Here is a 22,649-nt window from a genome sequence, read left to right on the forward strand (position 1 = left end):
TTAGGAGTCAAAGAAAAAATTATGTGCAAAAAACACCAGGAATTGGCCAATTTCATCACTAGGACCTCAGTGAAACGTCATGGTGGGAGAGTGAAATATTCACAATTCAGATGGACATGTGGGTAATAATCAGAAATGCAACTACAGAATTTATTCAAACAAATTTGTGTCTGGAGGGAACATTTTGAATTATCTGGCAACCCAACATAATGGTGAAATTGTAACTTTGCAGAGTGATACTGATGTGATGAAGAGCAACACAGAAAGAGCATTGGACTGAGATGAAGTGGGACTGGAGAAGTGTAATATTACCTACACAGACTCATGCATTTCTGGAGCACCTTTGAGAGAAAAAACTGCTCCACTACAGACTGGATAGCTGTTGATCTATGCCCTGTTTGTGAACTGAAATCCCACTCACCTGACGAAGGAGCAGCGAGCGCTCCGAAAGCTAGTGGCTTTTGCTACCAAATAAACCTGTTGGACTTTTTAACCTGGTGTTGTGAGACTTCTAGCTGTTGAGTAGCAGAGAAGAATTGGGGAGGTGATTGAAACTAAGGATCAAGAGGGAGATTTAGGAGGAGTCCAGGTGCAAGATGGGGTAAGCAAGTTGGCACTAACCAAAACTAACCACACTGAATCCTTACCCGGCTTCAGTCAGTCGTTCAGTGATACTGGCTTAAAAGCTGCATGATGAGAATATTACATTACAATCTTCTACTTACAGAATAGGTAAAACTCAAAATAATCAAAGTAATTTAGGTTAGCGGACTAAAGTTCAAAGAGACCTCTGCTTCGGATCAAAGGTCATCCACGGTAGCGCAGTGGTTAGCACTGCTGCTTCACAGCTCCAGGGTCCCGGGTTCGATTCCCGGCTCGGGTCACTGTCTGTGTGGAGTTTGCACATTCTCCTCGTGTCTGCGTGGGTTTCCTCCGGGTGCTCCGGTTTCCTCCCACAGTCCAAAGATGTGCGGGTTAGGTTGATTGGCCAGGTTAAAAATTGCCCCTTAGAATCCTAAAATGCATAGGTTAGAGGGATTAGCGGGTAAATATGTGGGGGTAGGGCCTGGGTAGGATTGTGGTCGGTGCAGACTCGATGGGCCGAAAGGCCTCCTTCTGCACTGTAGGGTTTCTATGATTTCTATGATTTCAAATACACTGGAACATTGCAGTGCTTGGCTTTTACCAACAGATGGCAGTCTATTCCCAACTCACTGGTGACACCTTGTGGTTCGACAGCATTACAACATAGAAGGGACAATTTTCCAACTTTGTTCTGCTGGTCATAGTTTTGCCTGATAGGACTATGTACATTGAGATGCATGATCTTTCAGCTAGCTCAATTAATGGTCATAAAATTATGCCCACATTCCACCCAAACTCCCCATATATGCTTGCGGTTTGTGAACCTGTCGAGTTGGGAAAAATCTACCCTTCAACTTGGTTCAATTGGCAACGCTCATGCCTCCAAATGAGACAGTTGTTTGAAGCTTCATATCAAGATCTGATCGCATAGCTCAGGCTAACGTTTCAACGCAATACGCGAGAACTGGACTTTTGACTGAACCGTTTTCCAGACAAGACATTAAACACGCTTGGAATACTGTGTGCAGTTCTGGTCACCCTATTATAGAAAAGATATTATTAAACTAGAAAGAGTGCAGAAAAAATTTACTAGGATGCTACCGGGACTTGATTGTTTGGGTTATAAGGAAAAGTTGGATAGACTGGGACTTTTTTCTCTGGAGTGTAGAAGGCTGGGGGGTGATCTTATAGAGGTCTATAAAATAATGAGGGGCATAGATCAGCTTGATAGTCAATATCTTTTCCCAAAGGTAGAGGAGTCTAAAACTAGAGGGCATAGGTTTAAAGTGAGAGGAGAGAGATACAAAAGTGTCCAGAGGGGCAGTTTTTTCACACAGAGGGTGGTGTCTGGAACAAGCTGCCAGAGGTAGTAGTAGAGGCGGGTACAATTTTGTCTTTTAAAAAGTGTTTAGACAGTCACATGGGTAAGATGGGTAGATGGGTATAGAGGGATTTGGGCCAAATGCGGGCAACTGGGACTAACTTAGGGGTTTAAAAAAAAAGGGCTGCATGGACAAGTTGGGCCAAAGAGCCTGTTTCCATGCTGTAAACCTTTATGACTCGATAAAGCAAGGCCACAACCACTTGATCAAACAAATGTTAAAGATTCCATGGGATTATTCAAAAGAAGAGCATTGGTGCTCTCCAGGAACTGACCATCTCATCCTTCAAACAACAATATCAAAACACGGATTAATTGGCTCTTATTTGCTTTTTGTTTGTATAATGGCTGCCAAAGTTTGGCACATGTCAGTAATTGTGCAATGTAATTCCATCTTATGAAGTGCAGGGGGTTACATGTTAGAGTTAAGATGACGTGCTACACAAAATCCAAATTCTCTTTGGAGTCTTTACGTATCCACTAACAAAGTAGCTAATAGTCAAAATCAGCACAGCCATGGCCAAGAAAACAAAAAGGTCAAATTAAATGTAGCCTAGCACTTGGAAAGAAAGGCAGTATCCTTTCTAGAAAGTGAAAGGACAATGATAAACTATGTCAAACGCACTCATCCACTATCATAGCACAAACCATGTGAAGAGGCAAAATAAATATCACGGTTTGATTAATTGTACATTTGCAGTGTGGTCTTTAATCTGAATGATGATTATAACGACAAAAACTACTCTGGTTTCAACCCACTCCGCGATTTGGTCATTTAACAGAAGGCACATTCAACCAAGGACTTATAAGTTACTGAATGAGTCACATTACATCAGGAAATATTTTTGTACCATTAAATGATACTGACTAACATTTGCCCTTCCTGAATAAAGTCACCCTGCCAATTTTATCAATACTACTATCAATATCCATTGATCCAAACCTCACAAATGTGCAGGGTTTTGAAAGGGAAAACAGTTTCTTTTTAAAATGTCAATTTGCTGCTAAAAGAAATTCCAAGATAAACTTTTTGCCTGAATGTGAAGGCGTCAGCGGCATTTGTATTCAGAAGGGGTGCGAGTGTAGCAGATGGGGGAGGGAGGGTCAGGAGGAAGTGCTCCACACAATATGCTCAGACTGCGTGGGTTGTTCATGCTAAACAGGGCTCTCCCCAGCTGCCAGCAGCAGCTCACTCAGCTATTCAGTGATCGAAGCCAGTGAACATTATGCAACTGACTACAAACACCATCACATGCTGCACTGAGAAGTGAACTGCTTTCACTCGTCAATTTTATCCAATAAGTGCTGCGATAATACCAGATCTGTCCAACCATCAGAGTTTCCCAATTGGTTAGGATTTTTTTTTTTAAAAAGGCTGCATTTGAACACAAGCTTACACATTTACAAAAAGAAACGTTAAAATTATACATGCTCCCTCCACATATCCATCCTCAATCAACCCTGCCGACAGTGCTGACAAAAGCTTGGACAATGGAGTGTTTTTTTCCACAGCTGCCTTTGTAACACTTGTACAGAGAGCTGCAGGGAGGCTAGTCAGCTCCACACAACAAAAGCAACAGCACTCGCATCATTAAGGGTTAATATTACTGGTCCCAGGTATTTCTCACTGTTTAAAGACTCCCATCTGGGATTCTGTAGCTTCTGGTCCTCCAGCCTCCCATCAGTTACACACACTTACCGTCTTTCCAATGTCCATTGTTGTGGGAGAGAGAGAGAGAGACAGACTGAGAGCAAGCTCACAGAGTTGTATCCAGAAAGACTCCAGCAGCTACAATCTTACGGTCCTTACATAATCTTTCATCGATAGCTTGTGGTGCCTTCCACCTAACCTGCGCCTGGGAAGAACATGACCTGCTCTTTCCAATTAAGTCCAAGTCCAACTGAATAGGAGCTTGTTTTTTCCTCCTCGTCCCTCCCAAAAGCACAAACAGAACCCTTTTCTTTCTTCCCCCCCCCCCTCCCCCCCCCCCCAACCCCCCCTCCTTTCTGCAAAGTCTGGAAGTCGTTACGATCAGGACTGAGAGGCTGCTCGCAAAGATGCCATCTCCAGCTGAGAGCTTCCGGACAAGGGGAGGAGGAAGGAGACTGGAGAGGGGAGGAGATAAGGTTTTTTGTGTGTATATGTGTGTATGTGTGTGTGTATGGGGGGGGCTTGACAGCTGACATTCTCATTCACAGGAAACACTCGCCTCTGTGATTGTGTTTTTTTAAATATATACGTCACTTTACTGACTAGAAGCTCCTGGGGTTTCACAAAGGCAGACGCTGTGCTGCCCACACCACAGTTAAATACCTATTTTAAATGGTGATATATATATATTTAAGAAAATACATCACCTTATTTCAATAAGGCAATTGAGAGGGAGGAGGAAGTATTCAACAAGCTGCTGGGCTCAGCAGCAAACTCAGGAAATTAATCCCTCTCAACAAAAGAGCAGATTTCACCCATTGTTACCAACATTTCTAATCCCTTCTTTGCCACTAGAAGAAAACCTCCTCCAATTCGAAACCTCACGGATCAGAATGTGCATGTCTGCTGGCTTGAATATTTTTCTAAAAATAGGAGATATTGTACTTGGTCCATGTGCAACTTGCAAATGATTTTTAAACATAGCGCCTCATCCAGCATCCAGTGGCAGGCCACCTGAACCCCACCCCACCCCCACTCTCTGCGGCATTGTTCACAATCAGTTGGTGGTTTAACAGGAGCATCTGTGGAAGTCTTTCAGTTGAACAATACTGCTCCACGTCAAAGCCCACCTTTCTCAAATCCTGCTGCCTGATCCTTTTTTATCCCTACACAGGATGTGGGCATCACTAGCTGGCTAACATTTATTGCAAGAAGTTTAACAACACCAGGTTAAAGTCCAACAGGTTTATTTGGTAGCAAAAGCCACACAAGCTTTCGGAGCTCCAAGCCCCTTCTTCAGGGGTCACTCACCTGAAGAAGGGGCTTGGAGCTCCGAAAGCTTGTGTGGCTTTTGCTACCAAATAAACCTGTTGGACTTTAACCTGGTGTTGTTAAACTTCTTACTGTGTTTACCAGTCCAACACCGGCATCTCCACATCAACATTTATTGCCCATCCCCAATTGCCCTGGAGGTGGTGGTAAGCCACCTCAGTCAGCCTCTGCAGACTACGTGGTGCAGGTACACCCACAGTTCTGTTTGGAATTTGACCCAGTGACAGTGAAGGAGCAGCAATATAGTTCAAAGTCAGGATGGTGAGTGACTTGGAGGTGTATCTGCAGATGGAGTTCCCATGCACGCGCTGCCCGTTCCTTCTAGGTGGAGGAGTTCACGGGTTTGGAAGGTGCTGTTGAAGAAGCCTTGGTGAGTTGCTGCAGTGCCATCTTGTAGATGGCACTGCAGCAACTGTTACCATCATGGCCAGTAACAGAAAGAGGGAATGTTTAAGGTGGTGGATGGTGTGGCAACAAAGCAGGCTGCTTGGTCATGGATGGTATCAAGCTTTGAGTGTTGCTGGAGCTGCACTCATTTTGGTGGTGGACTGGCCTCGGTATCAGGAATTGTAGAAAGAATGGGATCAAGTCCATTCATTATAGAAGTACAAGGTTGCCATGTAAAGAAACATGTAGATCACTTGAGGAAGAGTGTTGGGCCTGATCCAGGGGACTAACAGGTCTGTCCTGGTGCAGACTTTTGTGCGCCAGCTACTGACCCAGGGATAGTTCCGGCTTTTGTGGAGCCTCGGCAGCCAATGGTTTCTGTAATCGAGCAGGAAGAAGCCACTGGGGAAGATGTCGACCCTGACTGATGAGTTTGCCTTTTGCTTCTGCCGGGCCAGATTTGTTGCTGTACCTTACCAGGTTACCACAAATATCAAAACTCTACTATAGAGTATCAAAAGCTCAATTGCACAAAACTTCAAAACTTAGTTATAGAAAACTACAGCACAAAAACAGGCCCTTCGGCCCCACAAGTTGTGCCAAACATATCCCTACCTTCTAGACCTACCTATAACCCTCCATCCTATTAAGTCCCATGTACTCATCCAGGAGTCTCTTAAAAGACCCTATTGAGTTTGCCTCCACCACCACTGACGGCAGCCAATTCCACTCACCCACCACCCGCTGTGTGAAAAACTTCCCCCTAACATTTCTCCTGTACCTACCCCCCAGCACCTTAAACCGGTGTCCTCTCGTAGCAGACATTTCCACCCTGGGAAAAAGCCTCTGAGAGTCCACCCGATCTATGCCTCTCAACATCTTATATACCTCTATTAGGTCTCCTCTCATCCTACGTCTCTCCAAGGAGAAAAGACCGAGCTCCCTCAGCCTATCCTCATAAGGCATGCCACTCAATCCAGGCAACGTCCTTGTAAATCTCCTCTGCACACTTTCAATCTTTTCCACATCCTTCCTGTAATGAGGCGACCAGAACTTAGCACAGTACTCCAAGTGGGGTCTGACGAGGGTCTTATATAGCTGCATCATTATCCCCGGACTCCTAAACTCAATCCCTCGATTGATAAAGGCCAGCACACCATACGCCTTCTTAACCACGTCCTCCACCTGCGGGGCCGATTTTAGAGTCCTATGGACCCGGACCCCAAGGTCCTTCTGATCCTCTACGGTACTAAGAGTCTTTGCCTGAATATTGTACTCCTTCATCCCATTTGCCCTACCAAAATGGACCACTACGCATTTATCTGGGTTGAAGTCCATCTGCCACTTCTCCGCCCAGTCTTGCATCCTATCTATGTCCCTCTGTAACTTCTGACATCCCTCCAGACTATCCACAACCCCACCAACCTTTGTGTCGTCAGCAAACTTAGCAACCCATCCCTCCACTTCCTCATCCAGGTCATTTATGAAAATGACAAACAGCATGGGTCCCAGAACAGATCCCTGGGGCACACCACTGGTGACTGACCTCCAATTAGAAAAAGACCCATCTATACCCACTCTCTGCCTCCTTTGGGCAATCATGATGTGGAGATGCCGGCGTTGGACTGGGGTAAACACAGTAAGAAGTTTAACAACACCAGGTTAAAGTCCAACAGGTTTATTTGGTAGCAAAAGCCACACAAGCTTTCGGAGTTGCAAGCCCCTTCTTCAGGTGAGTGGGAATTCTGTTCGCAAACAGAGCATATAAAGACACAAACTCAATTTACATGAATAATGGTTGGAATGCAAATACTTACAACTAATCAAGTCTTAAGAAACAAAACAATGTGAGTGGAGAGAGCATCAAGACAGGCTAAAAAGATGTGTATTGTCTCCAGACAAGACAGCCAGTGAAACTCTGTGGGGGTTACAAATAGTGTGACATGAACCCAATATCCCAGTTGAGGCCGTCCTCGTGTGTGCGGAACTTGGCTATCAGTTTCTGCTCAGCGACTCTGCACCGTCGTGTGTCGTGAAGGCCGCCTTGGAGAAGGCCAAGGCCATTCCCACACCCCCACTTCTTGCCTTCAAACAACCGCACAAGTTCAAACAGACCATTGTCCGCAGCAAACTACCCAGCCTTCAGGAGAACAGTGACCATGACACCACACAACCCTGCCACAGCAACCTCTGCAAGACATGCCGGATCATCGACACAGATGCCATCATCTCACGTGAGAACACCATCCACCAGGTACATGGTACATATTCTTGCAACTCGGCCAACGTTGTCTACCTGATACGCTGCAAGAAAGGATGAATGAACACCGCTCGACAATCACCAGGCAAGACTGGTCTCTTCCTGTTGGGGAGCACTTCAGCGGTCACAGGCATTCGGCCTCTGATATTCGGGTAAGCGTTCTCCAAGGCGGCCTTCGCGACACACGACGGCGCAGAGTCGCTGAGCAGAAACTGATAGCCAAGTTCCGCACACACGAGGACGGCCTCAACCGGGATATTGGGTTCATGTCACACTATTTGTAACCCCCCCAGAGTTTCACTGGCTGTCTTGTCTGGAGACAATACACATCTTTTTAGCCTGTCTTGATGCTCTCTCCACTCACATTGTTTTGTTTCTTAAAGACTTGATTAGTTGTAAGTATTCGCATTCCAACCATTATTCATGTAAATTGAGTTTGTGTCTTTATATGCTCTGCTTGCGAACAGAATTCCCACTCACCTGAAGAAGGGGCTTGCAGCTCCGAAAGCTTGTGTGGCTTTTGCTACCAAATAAACCTGTTGGACTTTAACCTGGTGTTGTTAAACTTCTTCCTTTGGGCAAGCCAGTTCTGGATCCACAGGGCAGCAGCCCCTTGGATCCCATGTCCTCTCACTTTTTCTAGAAGCCTTGCATGGGGGACATTATCGAACGCCTTGCTAAAATCCATATAAACCACATCTACCGCTTTCCCTTCGTCAATGTGTTTAGTCACATTTTCGAAGAACTCCACCAGGCTCGTAAGGCATGATCTGCCTTTGACAAAGCCATGCTGAGTATTCTTGAGCATACTAAACCTCTCTAAATGCTCATAAATCTTATCCCTCAGGATCTCCTCCATCAGCTTACCAACCACTGAGGTTAGACTCACCGGTCGGTAATTTCCTGGGCTACCCCTATTCCCCTTCTTGAAAATAGGAACCACATCCGCAATCCTCCGGCACCTCTCCCGTCTCCATCGACGATGCAAAGATCATCGCCAGAGGCTCTGCAATCTCTTCCCTCGTCTCCCACAGTAACCTGGGGTACATCCCATCCGGACCCGGCGACTTATCTATCTTGATGCCATTCAAAGATTCCAGCACAACCTCTATACACAAAGTATCCAAACTCTGTTCCACATAAGATATCAAAACTCACGGCTTGGACCTAAATACCACCCGTTAAGGGGAGAGTTGATCAGTCTCCCTCTTGGTGAATTCTGATGTCCTCTCAAGTCCCGCATCCAAGGTACCACTTCACAATGATTGTTCCTGCAAGTTGCTGCTCCAGAGGTTCCTTTGTCTCTCCTTCTTATACCGATCTTGCTGGCACTGATCCCACTGCCAGTCACATATTGACAGGACAGGCACTAATCAATCATTTTTTGATCACAAAATCTCAAGGAGTCGTATTTCTCTCAGCAGCACAACAAAGGGGCCCGTGTTGAATCGCTGTCCACCTGAGCCATATCAACAGCCAAGTCTCGCATGAGGTGACTGCCCAATCAGCTCCTGTTTCCACTCCATGGCCTGTTCTTTGCTGCAGACCATAGTAGCTTATGGTGTTCTCACAATCCTATTAATTGCTTCTCAGCCTTTTGGCAAAGGTGAAGCATCAGATCAAGCCCAAGATGGGGTGCGATGCCTCATCTTGTCAGCTTGGATCTTGTTTGTCTCTCGAGGGGACCATGAATTGGATTCAATTGGAATTTGGTTTTCGGAGTAAGTAAAGGAATGGATTTGGGATGGAGTAATTCTTATGCTGATGCAAAGTTAGCCTTTTTAACCATCAGGCTTTGCTGGTGTCTTCATGGATACCCATCAGGCTACATAAGAAACATAAGAACTCGGAGCAGGAGTAGGCCATCTGGCCCCTCGAGCCGACTCCACCATTCAATATCATGGCTGATCTTTTCATGGACTGAGCTCCACTTTCCCACCCGCTCACCATAACCCTTGATTCCTTTACTGTTCAAAAATTTATCTATCCTTGCCTTAAAACATTCAATGAGGTAGCCTCAACTGCTTCACTGGCCAGGGAATTCCACAGATTCACAACCCTTTGTGTGAAGAAGTTCCTCCTCAACTCAGTCCTAAACCTGTTCCCCCTTATTTTGAGGCCATGCCCCCTCGTTCTAGTATTACCTGCCAGTGGAAACAACTTCCCTGCTTCTATTTTATTTATTCCCTTCATAATCTGATATGTTTATAGAAGATCTCCTCATTCTTCTGAATTCCAATGAGTATAGTCCTAGTCTACTCAGTCTCTCCTCATAAGCCAACCCTCTCAACTCAGGAATCAACCTAGTGAATCTCCTCTGTACTCCCTCCAGTCCCAGTAGACCAAAAAACTGTACAAGTACTCCAGTTGTGGCCTCACCAGCACCTTTCACAACTGCAACATAACCTCGCTGTTTTTAAATTCCATCCCTCGAGCAATGAAGGACAAAATTCCATTTACCTTCTTAATTACCTGCTGCACCTGCAAACGAACTCCTTGAGATTCCTGCACAAGGACAGCCAGGTCCCTCTGCACAGCAGCATGCTGCAATTTTTTACCATTTCAATAATAGTCCATTTTGTTGTTATTCTGACCAAAATGGATGACCTCACATTTACCAACATTGTACTCCATCTGCCAGACCCTCGCCCACTCACTTAAAATATCAAAATCCCTTTGCAGACTTTCAGCATCCTCTGCACACTTTGCTCTGCCACTCACCTTAGTGTCATCTGCAAATATTGACACACTACACTTGGTCCCCAATTCCAAATCATCTATGTAAATCGTAAACAATTGTGGTCCCAACACTGATCCCTGAGGCACGCCACTAGTCAATGATCGCCAACCAGACAAACACCCATTTGCCCCCATTCTTTGCTTTCTGTTATCGCTAATCACTGGATCTTGTTAAGCACAAATTGGCTGCTGTGTTTCCTACATTACAACAGTGCCTACATTTCAGCAAGTACTTCATTGGCTGCAAAGTGCTTTGGAACGTGCCAACATTGTGCAAGCTGCTGTATAAATACAAGTCTTTCACGATGTGCACACTCAGTTCCGAGAACACTGAGCAATCATGATTTCTGGCTGCAAAGCAACTTGCTGTGATCAGGATTAAATTGTTGAAACTGAGAGTAAAACAACTACAACTTTTAGTTGCTAAGATCTATGCTCAATTTGGGGTGAGTGCCAAATATTCATGAAAAAGCATGAGGTTCAGAACTCTGGTTTGCTGCAGCAAAGGTTGCTTTCGCTCTACATTCATTTCAGTTTTCGCACATTTCAAATCCCGAGCAAGCCAATTCGAGCCCACTGGTTCCACCCACTTAACATCCATTAGGATATCGTAAAGAAAAATTAGTATTTATATAGCACTTATGCCACAAAGCAACCTTCCGCCAATGAAGTACTTTTTGTTGTCAAAATGCAGCAACCAATTTCAACACGGCAAGTTCCCAGAAACAGCAGTCTGTTAATGAGCAGGCAATCCCTATTAGTGCTGGTAACTGAAGGATAAAGATTGGCTAAAACACTGGGATAAGGTCTTTGCTCAATGCCATGCATGGATTACATCCATGAGAGACGACAATGTTACATTTCATCCAATAGTGCAGCATTCCCAAAGTACTGCACTGGAATGCCAGACTTCATGTCTGTGCTCAATTCCTGGATATCAAAAAGGTAAAAAAAAAATCACAGAATCCCTACAGTGCAGAAGGAGGCCATTTGGCCCATCGAGTCTGCATCGACCACAATCCCATCCATGCCCTATCCCCAAAACCCCATGCACTTACCCTAGCTAGTCCCCCTGATACTAAGACTCAATTTAGCATGGCCTAACCCACATATCTTTGGATTGTGGGAGGAAACCGGAGCACCCATTTACTGAATTGGGCAGAAGACATCCTGGTGATTCACCACTGTTTTATGATACTATAATTCAATCAAAACACTGGTTTCCACTCTACCCTTCTGTATCCTCTCCCTGTCCAAAAGCAACTCGAAAACCCAGCTCTTAAACACGAGTTTCAATAAGCATCACCGGTTCTCAAATTTACTCTGAAGCTCATCCTGCTTTCCTCTTAGAAGGGATCTGCATTTCTCACAATGACACTGGAGTGGGACCTGAACCCACAAACTCACAGTGCTGCCAATTGAGCCACAGCTCACACAGCATTGGCCTTGTCATCTATCCATTGTTAAAGCTGCCTTCAGAGAAGCTCTATTCTCTTGAGTAAACACTTCTATTCCTCTCAAGTCTTCACTTCAAATAAAGCCGAAATGTTAGTCTTGAACATCTGAGTTGTAGTTCTGCATTAGAAAATATTTGCCATTTGACAGGTGATCATTTTAGGATCTCTAACCTCGGTCTCTTGTGGGACTACCTTTCTCTATTTGATCAATAATATGGACCATGCTCCTCCAAACATTCCTCTTGAGCTGCAGATGCACGGTCTAACATTCAGGCTTAACAGCAGGAGTCTCAACTTCAGCAGCAGACTCAGCTAACCACGTTTTTTCGATTTATCTCAGGTTTTCTTCCTCGGCAGGGCCTATCCAGTGAGCCTGAATTCTTAAAATCATGAAGAATTAATCTCATGCATCAGCATTGCGAACTTTTATCAATGCTGCTATTCTTGTGCAGCACACTCATCTGATAAACCCAGGGTCTTGTGATGTTTAGTGCAAAACCCAATAAAGGCCAGGATTAAAAAGGCAGAGACAGATTTCATTTTCCTCCAGCACATTTGTTCGCCCAAGCTCCAGACAGACCGAATAAAGAACAAGCTGTTTTTCTTCCCCATCAACACAAATGAGGAGTCGTTCATGTAATTTTTCAAATGTTGCCAACTATTTTGTTGGCCAACATGAGACGGGAATGCTTTTTCTCCTGGTTTATCAGAATACAGTAGCTAAACTTGATGCAGTTTTATAAATGTGCAAAGGGCCAAGGTCTCTGTTACAAAACATCAAACATAATGATAAAGATCAGGTCTAAGGGAAGAAAAGTTCAAAATCAAGAAGTGATTCGATAAAAGATCAGCTTGAGTTTTAAAAGTTTGCGAAGATCAAAGAAGTCAAAGCCCAAGGAGATCAAGGATTTTCCCCTGGGGTCAGACGGGAGCCTGAATTCAAGCAGGTGGTACAGCCAAACCTGCACTTTTAAAGCCAAGGATGACAAGAGGGAAAGTGAACAAACACAGTACTGTGAAAATGGACAGAAAAAGAAAGATTGCAGGGTGAGAGACAGAGAGAGATTTCGTGAAGTGAAAAAATTCTCAAGAAAGGGCTGTGACAGAGATAGAGACCTGGAGATCCTGAAGTTACTGGAAGGGTCAACGGTAAAGAGTGACCAAGTACAACAAGTGCAGCAACTTGAGTGAAAACTAGTGGGATCGTTTTGGTGCAAGTCAATATTCTGGTACCTATGGCAAGGCAGGCAGGGCTAGAGACGGAGTTAAAACAGGGCAAAATAATCTCCACTGTGGAATTCCAGAGATATGTAACTAAATCTACAATTTCTCCCAAAGGGTCAGTACACTAGAGCAGTTGAGATCTGGAAACTCTCGTGCAGTTTTTTCTTATTTCTGGAAAGACAGAGATGGGGGGGGGAAAACAACCAGTTAGAACTAACAAAGGAAAATAAGTCACCACGGATTCCTACTCCTGATCGCTATCTGGGAACATATTGCAGTCGTGCGTGTGGGTACACGGGGTGTGATAGCTCCCACCAGCATTTTACACCTGATTTTCTTTCTGGCTCAAATGGTTAAGCAGCATGCTATCAAAAAAAAAATCACACTTGCAAAACGGCCCCAGGAAGTAGCTGGCACCCACAAAACCATGTCCAAGAAAGAAGCTGACCCCTGCGAGAGGGTGCAGAGATGCCCTCCTATTCCTCTTGATAGGCCTGTAATGCCTGCTGAAGATCTGCCTGATGAGGACAGATGAGTTTGCCAGTTACGTCCATCATAACTAAATAACTCACTGATGGTCAAAGTCGAGCCTCACACAGCAAAGGCCTCAGAAAAACTGCCTAGCATCCATGGGACAGCACATCAGCAGGAGTCCAAAGATTCAGGGGGAGGAGGAATGGGAAGAAAAAAAATGGGAAGGAGAGAATGCAAGTATCGAACAGGAGCATAGTAACACAAATAAGCCAATCAAACCCCGTAGCCTTGGCTGATCTACACATCAACTTTGTGGGCCATATTTCTTAATAAACTGACTCAACAACAAAAAGAGCCAGTCCGTGGATTGAAGGTTACAGCCTGATTGAAAAGTGATAGCCTTTAACAGGAAAAGGAAAGAGGTCAACACATCAGGACATGATCATAATTTTAAGAAAGCTAAAATGATTCTTTACCCACTGCAATCTAATTACAGTGACATGAGAACACACCTGCCTTCTTTAAGTACCAGCAACAATAATGTTCAGGGGTCTGTTCCGTATTTACTCATCTCTGCACAATGATATCTCCTGGAGTGCTGAAAAAAAAACACATTGTCGAGGAGAAAATCACCCTCTGGATCAGATATTCTATATAATAATTACATCGAATTTAGGACACAAACAGGCTATTTGGCCCAAATGGTCTATGTCAGTGTTTATACTCCACGAGAGACCCCTTCTTTCCCTCTTCATTTGATCCAATCATCAGTCCTCACTCCCTCAGAGCTTCCCTTTAAAAATGCATTCATTGGAAAACTAGCACAGAAAGGTGTTTGGTGGGGGGAGGGTGAATGTAAGGAGGATCAAAAATATAAAATGCTGGAAACAGGTAGAGTCACTCAGTCTCTGAAATAAACACCGAAGTTCAAGTTTGAGACCCTTCATGAAATCTCATGACTTCACATCAGCTAACTCTCCAAAAAAATAGGCCCCATTTGGAAAATTATCACTTTAAAGGTGCTGACCAACTGCAAAACTTCTGTTTGTTTCTAAATGAGTTTCTGACAGAAACACAACTCAGCAAGAGCAATGCTGAAAAACCCTCATAGCACAGGGCTGATTCTCCCTGGTGCCTCACCAAACTCCGTCGCCATTTACTGAGCGCGCACCAATCTTTTCCAGCCACAATACTCATCTACTCAAGTGTTCAGTCATGTAACGGGTTAATTTTTTAAAAACATTTTTCTTTGGCATTTCCAAGGCTCAGTTAGTAATGGCACTGCCCAGTGCAAGACAGATCAAGAATGCCCCACATTCAAACCCCAATTAGCCTGATCACCCTTAAACATGGGGATGAAAATAACAAAATATATAAACAATGCACTCAACTCCCCTTCATAAACAGACCAAGTAATGCAAATGTTGCCAGCCACAGGGAGAACAAAAATTATTAGAAGTTACAATTGCAGGTTCGAATAAAGACAATTAATGTGCCACACATTCTTTAAGTTTCTAATTCCCATTCTACAAAACTCCTCCAAACTGTAATTCCTAGTTTCAGTTCGAGTCATTCTATAAACTACTTACAGAAATCTACTGTGATCAGATAACACTGGCAAAAAAAAGCGTTAAACTAAGCCGACAGTGTACAACAGCTGTGACCGCAGCAGTATTTTGTGCATGTTTTGGTCAGCAAAGTGCAACTTTTTTTCCCCTCCCCTCCCCCAAGCTGTCTTTCTTTCTGTCCGAGAACGGCTAATACAATTTGTCCCTTCAATTTTAAGATGATTTCTTATCAGTGACTGAGAAATTCAGGAGAAACCTCTTCACTCAAAAAAGTGGACGTGAAATTACGGATCTGTTTCAGAAATTGGCTGAGTGCAGGATACAGACAATAGGGATAATGGACAAATACTCCAATTGCTGTGATGCAACTAAGTAGTGTTCCAGCACGTGTTGGGAGGTGAATTATTCATGACTTGATAGTGCAACAGAGCTGCATATCCAAATTTGCCAATGATATAAAGTTAAAGTAGCATTGTTAGCAGTGAGGATGGAAGCATAAAATCAGAGAGACGTTTTGAGAATTGGTAAAACCAAAGCAAATGCAACAAACTGCAAAACTACTCATTTTCAACCCAGAAACAACATATTTATATCATGCCGGTAATGTAATAAAATATACCAAGGTGCTTCACAATGGTATTTTTAAGCAAAATGTGTCATGGAGCCTCATAAGGAGATATTCGGGCAGGTGACCTAAAGCTTGGTGAAAGAAGTAGGTTTTAAAAGGAGGAAAGTGAGTTGGAGTGGAGCAGGTTAAAACAGGACAGGGTACTTTCTAAATTGTGAAAGCTAATGGAATGCTGGCCTCTATATTCAGAAGAATAGAAGTCATGCTTCAGCTATACGAAGCCCGAGCGAGATCACACCTGGAGCACAGTGAGCTGTTAGCTACCTCCATAATACATGGACTCCAGAAGGTTAAAATCATAAGAGATGACGACACAAAAAAGGATTGTATTCTCTGGAAATTAGAAGGGTCAGGGGTGATTGCATCAAAATTGTCAAGATATGAAAGGGGAACTGTGATGTTAGCGTACTGTTAAGAAAGTTTTTTTAAAAAATCATGATCTCTGGAGCACTCTGAGCCTTAACTGGTGTCATTGTTACCAGGCTGTCTCCAATGAGTCCTTTTATTGCTCTTTAAGTGGCTTAAATGGGGGCCTCAGGTACTGAAATTAGTTTTGTGACTCTGCACTGTTAGGAGGAAAACTGGTTGGCAGGTCAGGTAACAGGAGTTCGTTCATTTTCAGTTCCATGCTGCAGGTTTTGGTTTTTAGAAGGGACAGCAAGCTGAAAATAAGTGTTTCTCTCTCTCCCGGTTTTAATTGGAAACTTTGCTGGTTATCTGAAAACTTTCTTGGAGCAGAAAAGTTGCTCGCCAACCTGGGGTTCTGGGAAGCTGTTCTGACTTTGAACTGTTCTGGGTGTGTCAAGAGGACTTCTAGAACTTAGAAGGCAGAGTTTTCAATTCTCCAACCAAAGGACTCAATTCCAGTATCACGTGAGCATTAGACTTTGCTGTGTTAAATCTGTTTCAAGGGTTTTGTCTATGGCAAGGATTTATTTTGATTGGAACATCTGAGATATTTTTGTTAAGGGTTAGACATTATTGTGGTCATTTTGTTTTTGTTTGTAATTGATCAAGGTTATTGCTAATTTTTTTCCATACATGTTAACTAAACTTTGTTTGATAAAAAGCTCCGTTATGGGTCATTTGAATCCATACCTGAAGTGAAGCCTATCATGCTTATTCCTTACCAAATTCAAGATGCAAAACTTATGATCCAGGCGGGCTCCATAAAATACTTTGCAGTTTCTGACCTGAATTATAACAGGAACAGATAGATGGGGGTGAATTTGTTCCAGTTAGTTGGCGAGTCATGGATTAGTGGCATAATCTAAAAATTTTCTTTTTATTCTTTCATGAGACATGGACGTCACCAGCTTGACCAGCATTTGTTGCCTATCCTAATTACCCTTGAAGGGTCAAGTTAAGAGTCAATCACATGTTGGCCAGACCAGGTAAAGATGGCAGATTTTCTTCCCTAAAGGACGTGAGTGAACCAGATGTTTCTTTTTACAACAAATGAACAATAGTTTCATCATTAGACTTTTAATTCCAGACTTTTATCGAATTCAAATTTCAACATCTGCCGTGGTGGGATTCGAACTCGGGTCCCCAGATCTCTGGATTACCAGTTCAATACCACTAGGCCACTGTCTCCCCAGAGCTAGATCTTTCAGGAGTGAACTAAGGACACATTTCTCCATGCAAAGGACGGTATAAATTTGGAACTCTTCTGGGAATGGCAACTGATGTTAGATCAATTGTTAATTTTAAAGCTGATAGTTCTTGGTTATCTAAAAGGCAGAAGGAATTATGAAGCAAAGGGGTGTAAATGGAGTTAGGTCACAGATCAGACAATTCTAAATGGCAAAATAGGTTTGAGGGGCCAAATGGTATGTGCTCCAAAATTGCTAGCAAATGGAGTCATTGAGGTGACCAGCATCAATACATTTAATTGGAAGCTAGCTATGTATGGGGGAATAAGGAATCGATAGGATGAGATGAAGCAAGGTAGGATGAGGCATGTGTGGAACGTCAACACCAACTGACATTGGGCACATAGGCCGGTTTCTGTGCTGCACATTTGATATAACACAACATAACTGATACTTAGACCAGCCCTTTCCCCAAGACTGTGCATTAGTGATCAGACACACCTGCATGTGCAGCATAAGACACCTGGTGTTAATTCAATATGGAGCCAGCTCCAAGTTTCTGAATCTGAACCCAAATAACATCCAATGGCATTCTGTGCAGCAATATAAAAGTGGACATCTTCAGTCTGGCTGTTGACGTCTGCAGCTGAGTATTTCATTTTGTAGACTTGTTTAAAATTCCCTTTTCCCCATATGCAGATTAAAGTGTGGCTCATTAGGCTCTTAATCAACCAAGCATTTACCAACATGAGGAAAGGTCAGATCTGTTTCCTTGTATTCAAATCCTACTCCAAGCAGTTGGCTTAGAGGGAACCTTCCCACGAACAATGATATGGACTGCACCTTGTCCATGTAGTTACTGATCGGTAATCTGGGGAGCTTACTGTCGAACCCAACTTGTTCAGATACTTTTACAGGCTATGGTAACTATCTAATTCCATTCTTAGAGATATTGATATTTTTATACTGTATCCAGATTATGCCTGTGGGAGGACGGTCTTAAAGCCACGAAACAAGGGAAGCATCAGGAAAACCTTTCTGGGTTGGTGAGCAAACTCCATGGTGCTATTATCTATAGTTGCCTCATTGGAGAAAGTTGGAGGGATTCACCCAATGAGAATGAGATTTTACGCAAGACAGAAGCACAAACTTCAGCTCAGAAAGGATGACACTATGGTAACATGTCCAGCTGTTTTCTGCACCTGAAGGGGAGGAGATCGGAGACAGAAGATTCATTGCCCATGTGTAGCTATTTTTTCACTACTGTACATAGCACACGGCTTTCCATCAAGACAGATAGCCAGTGCTTTCCTCCTCTCATCTGTGACGGAACAAGAAATTCAAACCATGACCCTGCATCTTACTCAGCGTTACACTTTCCGTCTTTTGCCCAGTGTAAGAGAGACAGACACACAGTCAAAAGGACACTCCTGACGGTGACCCACACTGGAGACAGATTTATGTCTGGAGAAGACCCTAACAATAATAATAAGTTTAACAAGTTCACAAAGATACTGGTGCATAACAGAGGTAAAAATCTGTAATATTGGCTGGTTCCAAGAAGTCATGTTCAGGATAAGATTAGAATCTGTGAAACAATATTAATGCATTAATAATCTACAAAGACAGACATTGTTTTCTGGGCATCCAGCCAATAAATCAGCAGATTTATGAATACTAGAGGAAAGAGGAGGAGTTAATGGGATACAAAAGGGGACGAGGAGTTAGTGGGACACAAAGGGGAGGGTGGGGGGAACAGTTCGCTTAGTTGATAGATAGCTTCTGGTGGATGAGATAAACACCAGCATGGGATCGATCCTCATTCCAGCTGAGGTAGACAGTTTCCTACCCGTAGTAAAAAAAAGATCATGGCACCTTGCCATGGTTAAACAAATAATTGCCAAGGATCGGCCTTCAGGCAGAGAACTCAAGTAGGGTACAAGTCACAAGAAAAGCAATGATAGTGTCGTGCAAAGGCATTAAAGGGGACAAAAGGATAATGGGTTGACATGTCAAGATTTATTAACAATAACCAGTCATAATAGCTCTGACAAAGGGTCATCCGGACTCGAAATGTTAGCTCAATTCTCTCTTCAAAGATGCTGTCAGACCTGCTGAAATTTTCCAGCACTTTCTGTTTTTGACCAGAGTTATCATCATGCTCGCAAGACATTAACACCACTATAAATAGCAGAACACACAAAGGTTCAGTGGGACGTAATCTAACTTCAACCAGCAAAAGCAGATTAGAACTGCGCACTTGTAACATTTCCTGTCGAGTCCCACATAAATATGTCTCCACAGTATCTCGATCACTGTATGTAGTGGTAGAATGTGTTATATGATTAAAAAGCATTGAATCCAAGTCCCATTGCTTCCTCGTATGATTAAAAGGAGTGTGGACTCCTTCAAAAAACAAAATTCAAAGCAACCCAACTGCCACAGATCCCTCCCCCACACAGCACACCAGCAACCACATACACTTCAGTCTCTCCCCATTTACCCCACCATAGCAGTAACCGGAGGCTTCCCACAAGGATGTGTTTTGGGGAGATACTGTGACTAAAGTACACTCCCCAGTTCAGCAAAATAATACAACTTCAACACCTTCATACAATTCTCTTTTGAAAGCAGTGTCCTCCAGAAACAAAAATAACTAAGCATGCGTTGCTGTGTAACAGTCCTTGCTGACGTTGCACGAGTGTCACTGATCCAGAAGTTCACTTAACGTTCGTACGACAGCATGAATTTCGAAAATGTCGAGACATGGTTTTTAAATAATTTAGTCAACGTAAGATTCCGATGTATGGAGGACGCTATAAAGATATGGTCAAGCTGTTAGAAAGGCTTAGGTCAGGAAATGTCCCGATCTTTGAGTGATTTGGAAGCTTGGAGAAGCATTTCAGAGTTCAATATTAAAGGTAAAATAACTATGTTAACTCTCGGCTCTGCTTAAATGAACAGAAATGTTGTGCTTGTGGAACATGCAAGTTTACAATCCTGTAATGGACAAATGATATAATGGTAAACCAATCAGGTGAATAACTGAGTCAAAAGAGAGAGAAATATAAAAAGAGTCTTATAATCCTCAACACACAGCCAAGAGAAGAGGAGATGGACTATAGTCAACAAGAGGGAGCAGGAGACAGCATCACAAACCGGACAGTCCAGAGCTAGTTTTTGCAAAGACAGACTGTAACTAGTGCCTTGCTGTATCATTCTGTTGTACAACTTGTGCTTCTACTTAATAAACTTCATACTGCTTATACCCAATGTCTTGTACCCAATGGTCAATGACTAGTTGGAACTAAAGGTCCCAAACATTGACTCAAATTTACAAAAAGAACTACTCATACATCGATCTGTATCAGCCCTGTTGACCTTCCACCTGGAGATTCCAATGCCTTTCAAAACACTCAATTTCCTTTCAGATTAGAATAGAGTTGGCTCACATCCAAGCCTAAGTTGTTTCAGGGAGACATTCTCAGACTGGATTTCTAACCATAATCAATTCTTAGTCCCCATCTTGATATTTCGCTATCTGCCTCTTCAAAGCCGTGAACAATATCAAAAGGTACATCTCACCCAACTGGAAACGTATCTATGAAAAGGTATTAACTGAATGGCCACAGTTGAAACCAATGGTGGAACACACTGGCACGAACTAAATCATCCTGAGGATATTCATTCTCCAAAAAGGGTGCTATAGATTTGACCATTATATTTTGAGAAGTGGAATGGGGGCTACCAACATGTTTTATTTTTAACATAAATTCTGCATTATGTTAATCGTGGTTGCTACTGAAGTAATTGCAGTCAAAGTAACCAACCCCAAAGTTTTAGATTATTCAGGAAATTACAGAGATGCAGACCAGGAAGGCAGAGTTGTACTGCTTACCATCTCAGGCTGGGGCATAATGATCATGCAACTGGCGAGAGACTGGTGACCCTGCTCCAGACTGCATCCATCTTAAACGGATGGCTGGGGACTAGCAGTTGGCTCTCCTCAAGTTACTTCAAGTGAAACAGATTGCCATAGCTGAAACTTCGAAAAACCTTAATAAGAAGCGGAGGAAATCCAATACCAGCAAAACTGTAACTCATTCAAGAGTAGAGGAGAAATTTTGGACAGAAAAAGGTCATGTCATAGTGACACCTCCTCCAATTGTCCATTATTCCTCCAGGTTAGAAATTACATCCTATCCTATCCATTAGCCAGTCACCTCTGTTGGAAAAGTACATGCACGGAAATTGGAAAAGATAGCACAGGCTTGGCTATGATATAATCATGTGCGTTGACTTGGATATTTTATTTTATGTAACGAATGCAAATCCCCAAAGCCATGTAATAGACACCATATTTGCTGAGTTTAAGATGATTGGTCTGCCACTTAACTCCTCAGTAATCTTCAGCATTGTTCATGACTTTGTAAAAGTACATAGCCAACATTAAGGGCATTTAAATGGTCATTGGATAAGCATATGGATGATATTGGAAGAGTGTAGATTAGAGGGGCTTTAGATTGATTTCACAGGTCGGCGCAACATCGAGGGCAGAAGGGCCTGTACTGCGCTGTAATGTTCTATGTTCTATGATATATCCCATGCTCGAAACATATGCCAACAAGTTGCAGTATTGTCACAAAATGATAGGAATGCTATTAAAGTTTGTTTTCTTTTGCACAAGTAAAATCAAACTGCCATGTATTTTGGAAACCATGTTTGAGCAGCAACTCAAAGGGAAAGAATAGGGAACAAGGTGTTCTTTGCAATTGATACAATTAGTAGTCAGTGCTGTAAGCCAGGAAATAGTTTAGACACAGATGAGGTGTTGAAGAAGCAGCAGCAGCCGAGGAACAAATTCAACCAGAGATTAGGGGCTGCAGGCAGCAGAAAAGCAGGGGAGAGGCACCCAGCCCCAGGAAACAGCTCAGCTAGAAATCAAGTGTTTAAAGCAAAAGCCAGTTCGTGCAAAAGATTTTCTTCACTGAACCAAATACCATTCCCAATGTGTCACTGAGCTACACAGTGTGGTGATCACTGGCTAGATTTGACTAATAGGTGATTGTTTGGCAAACAGGGGTCTCGGTCGAGTTCAGGATTACGGGTGGAAACAGATACCTTTAGGTTTTCAGTCTTTGAGGGACTGTTAATTTGTCAAATACAAGATTGTTCTGGAGTGTTTTATTATATATTCAACTTTTAATATTGTTAATTGTTGTTTAACCAAAGAGGTCTGAGTTCTCACCGTTTCTGCAAATGTTTCTTGCAAATATTTCTCACAAGTATGCAAAAGAAAATATACCATGGGAAACGAGTGTTTCAGGGTGGAACACTCACATCAGTGGGGTTTTGTAACAATATGCAG

At 43.1% G+C, this 22,649-nt stretch overlaps 1 protein-coding gene across 3 annotated transcripts in view; it reads right to left on the reverse strand.

Moving 5' to 3' along the window:
- Window positions 1–22,649, reverse strand: part of hip1 (huntingtin interacting protein 1) — a 277,810-nt gene that overhangs the window by 220,074 nt on the left and 35,087 nt on the right. Inside the window, exon 1 of one of the 3 annotated variants that reach the window (XM_078225079.1) lies at window positions 3,666–4,038. The exons of the other annotated variants lie outside the window; for them this stretch is intronic. Within the exon in view, the coding sequence (XP_078081205.1) occupies window positions 3,666–3,683 (18 nt within the window). The 5' untranslated portion in view covers window positions 3,684–4,038. Of the gene's footprint in view, window positions 1–3,665; window positions 4,039–22,649 lie in introns of those variants that run through there. 3 annotated transcript variants of the gene reach the window in all.

The sequence above is a fragment of the Mustelus asterias genome, chromosome 12 (assembly GCF_964213995.1).
Source record: "Mustelus asterias chromosome 12, sMusAst1.hap1.1, whole genome shotgun sequence".
In the NCBI taxonomy this organism is placed as follows: domain Eukaryota; kingdom Metazoa; phylum Chordata; class Chondrichthyes; order Carcharhiniformes; family Triakidae; genus Mustelus; species Mustelus asterias.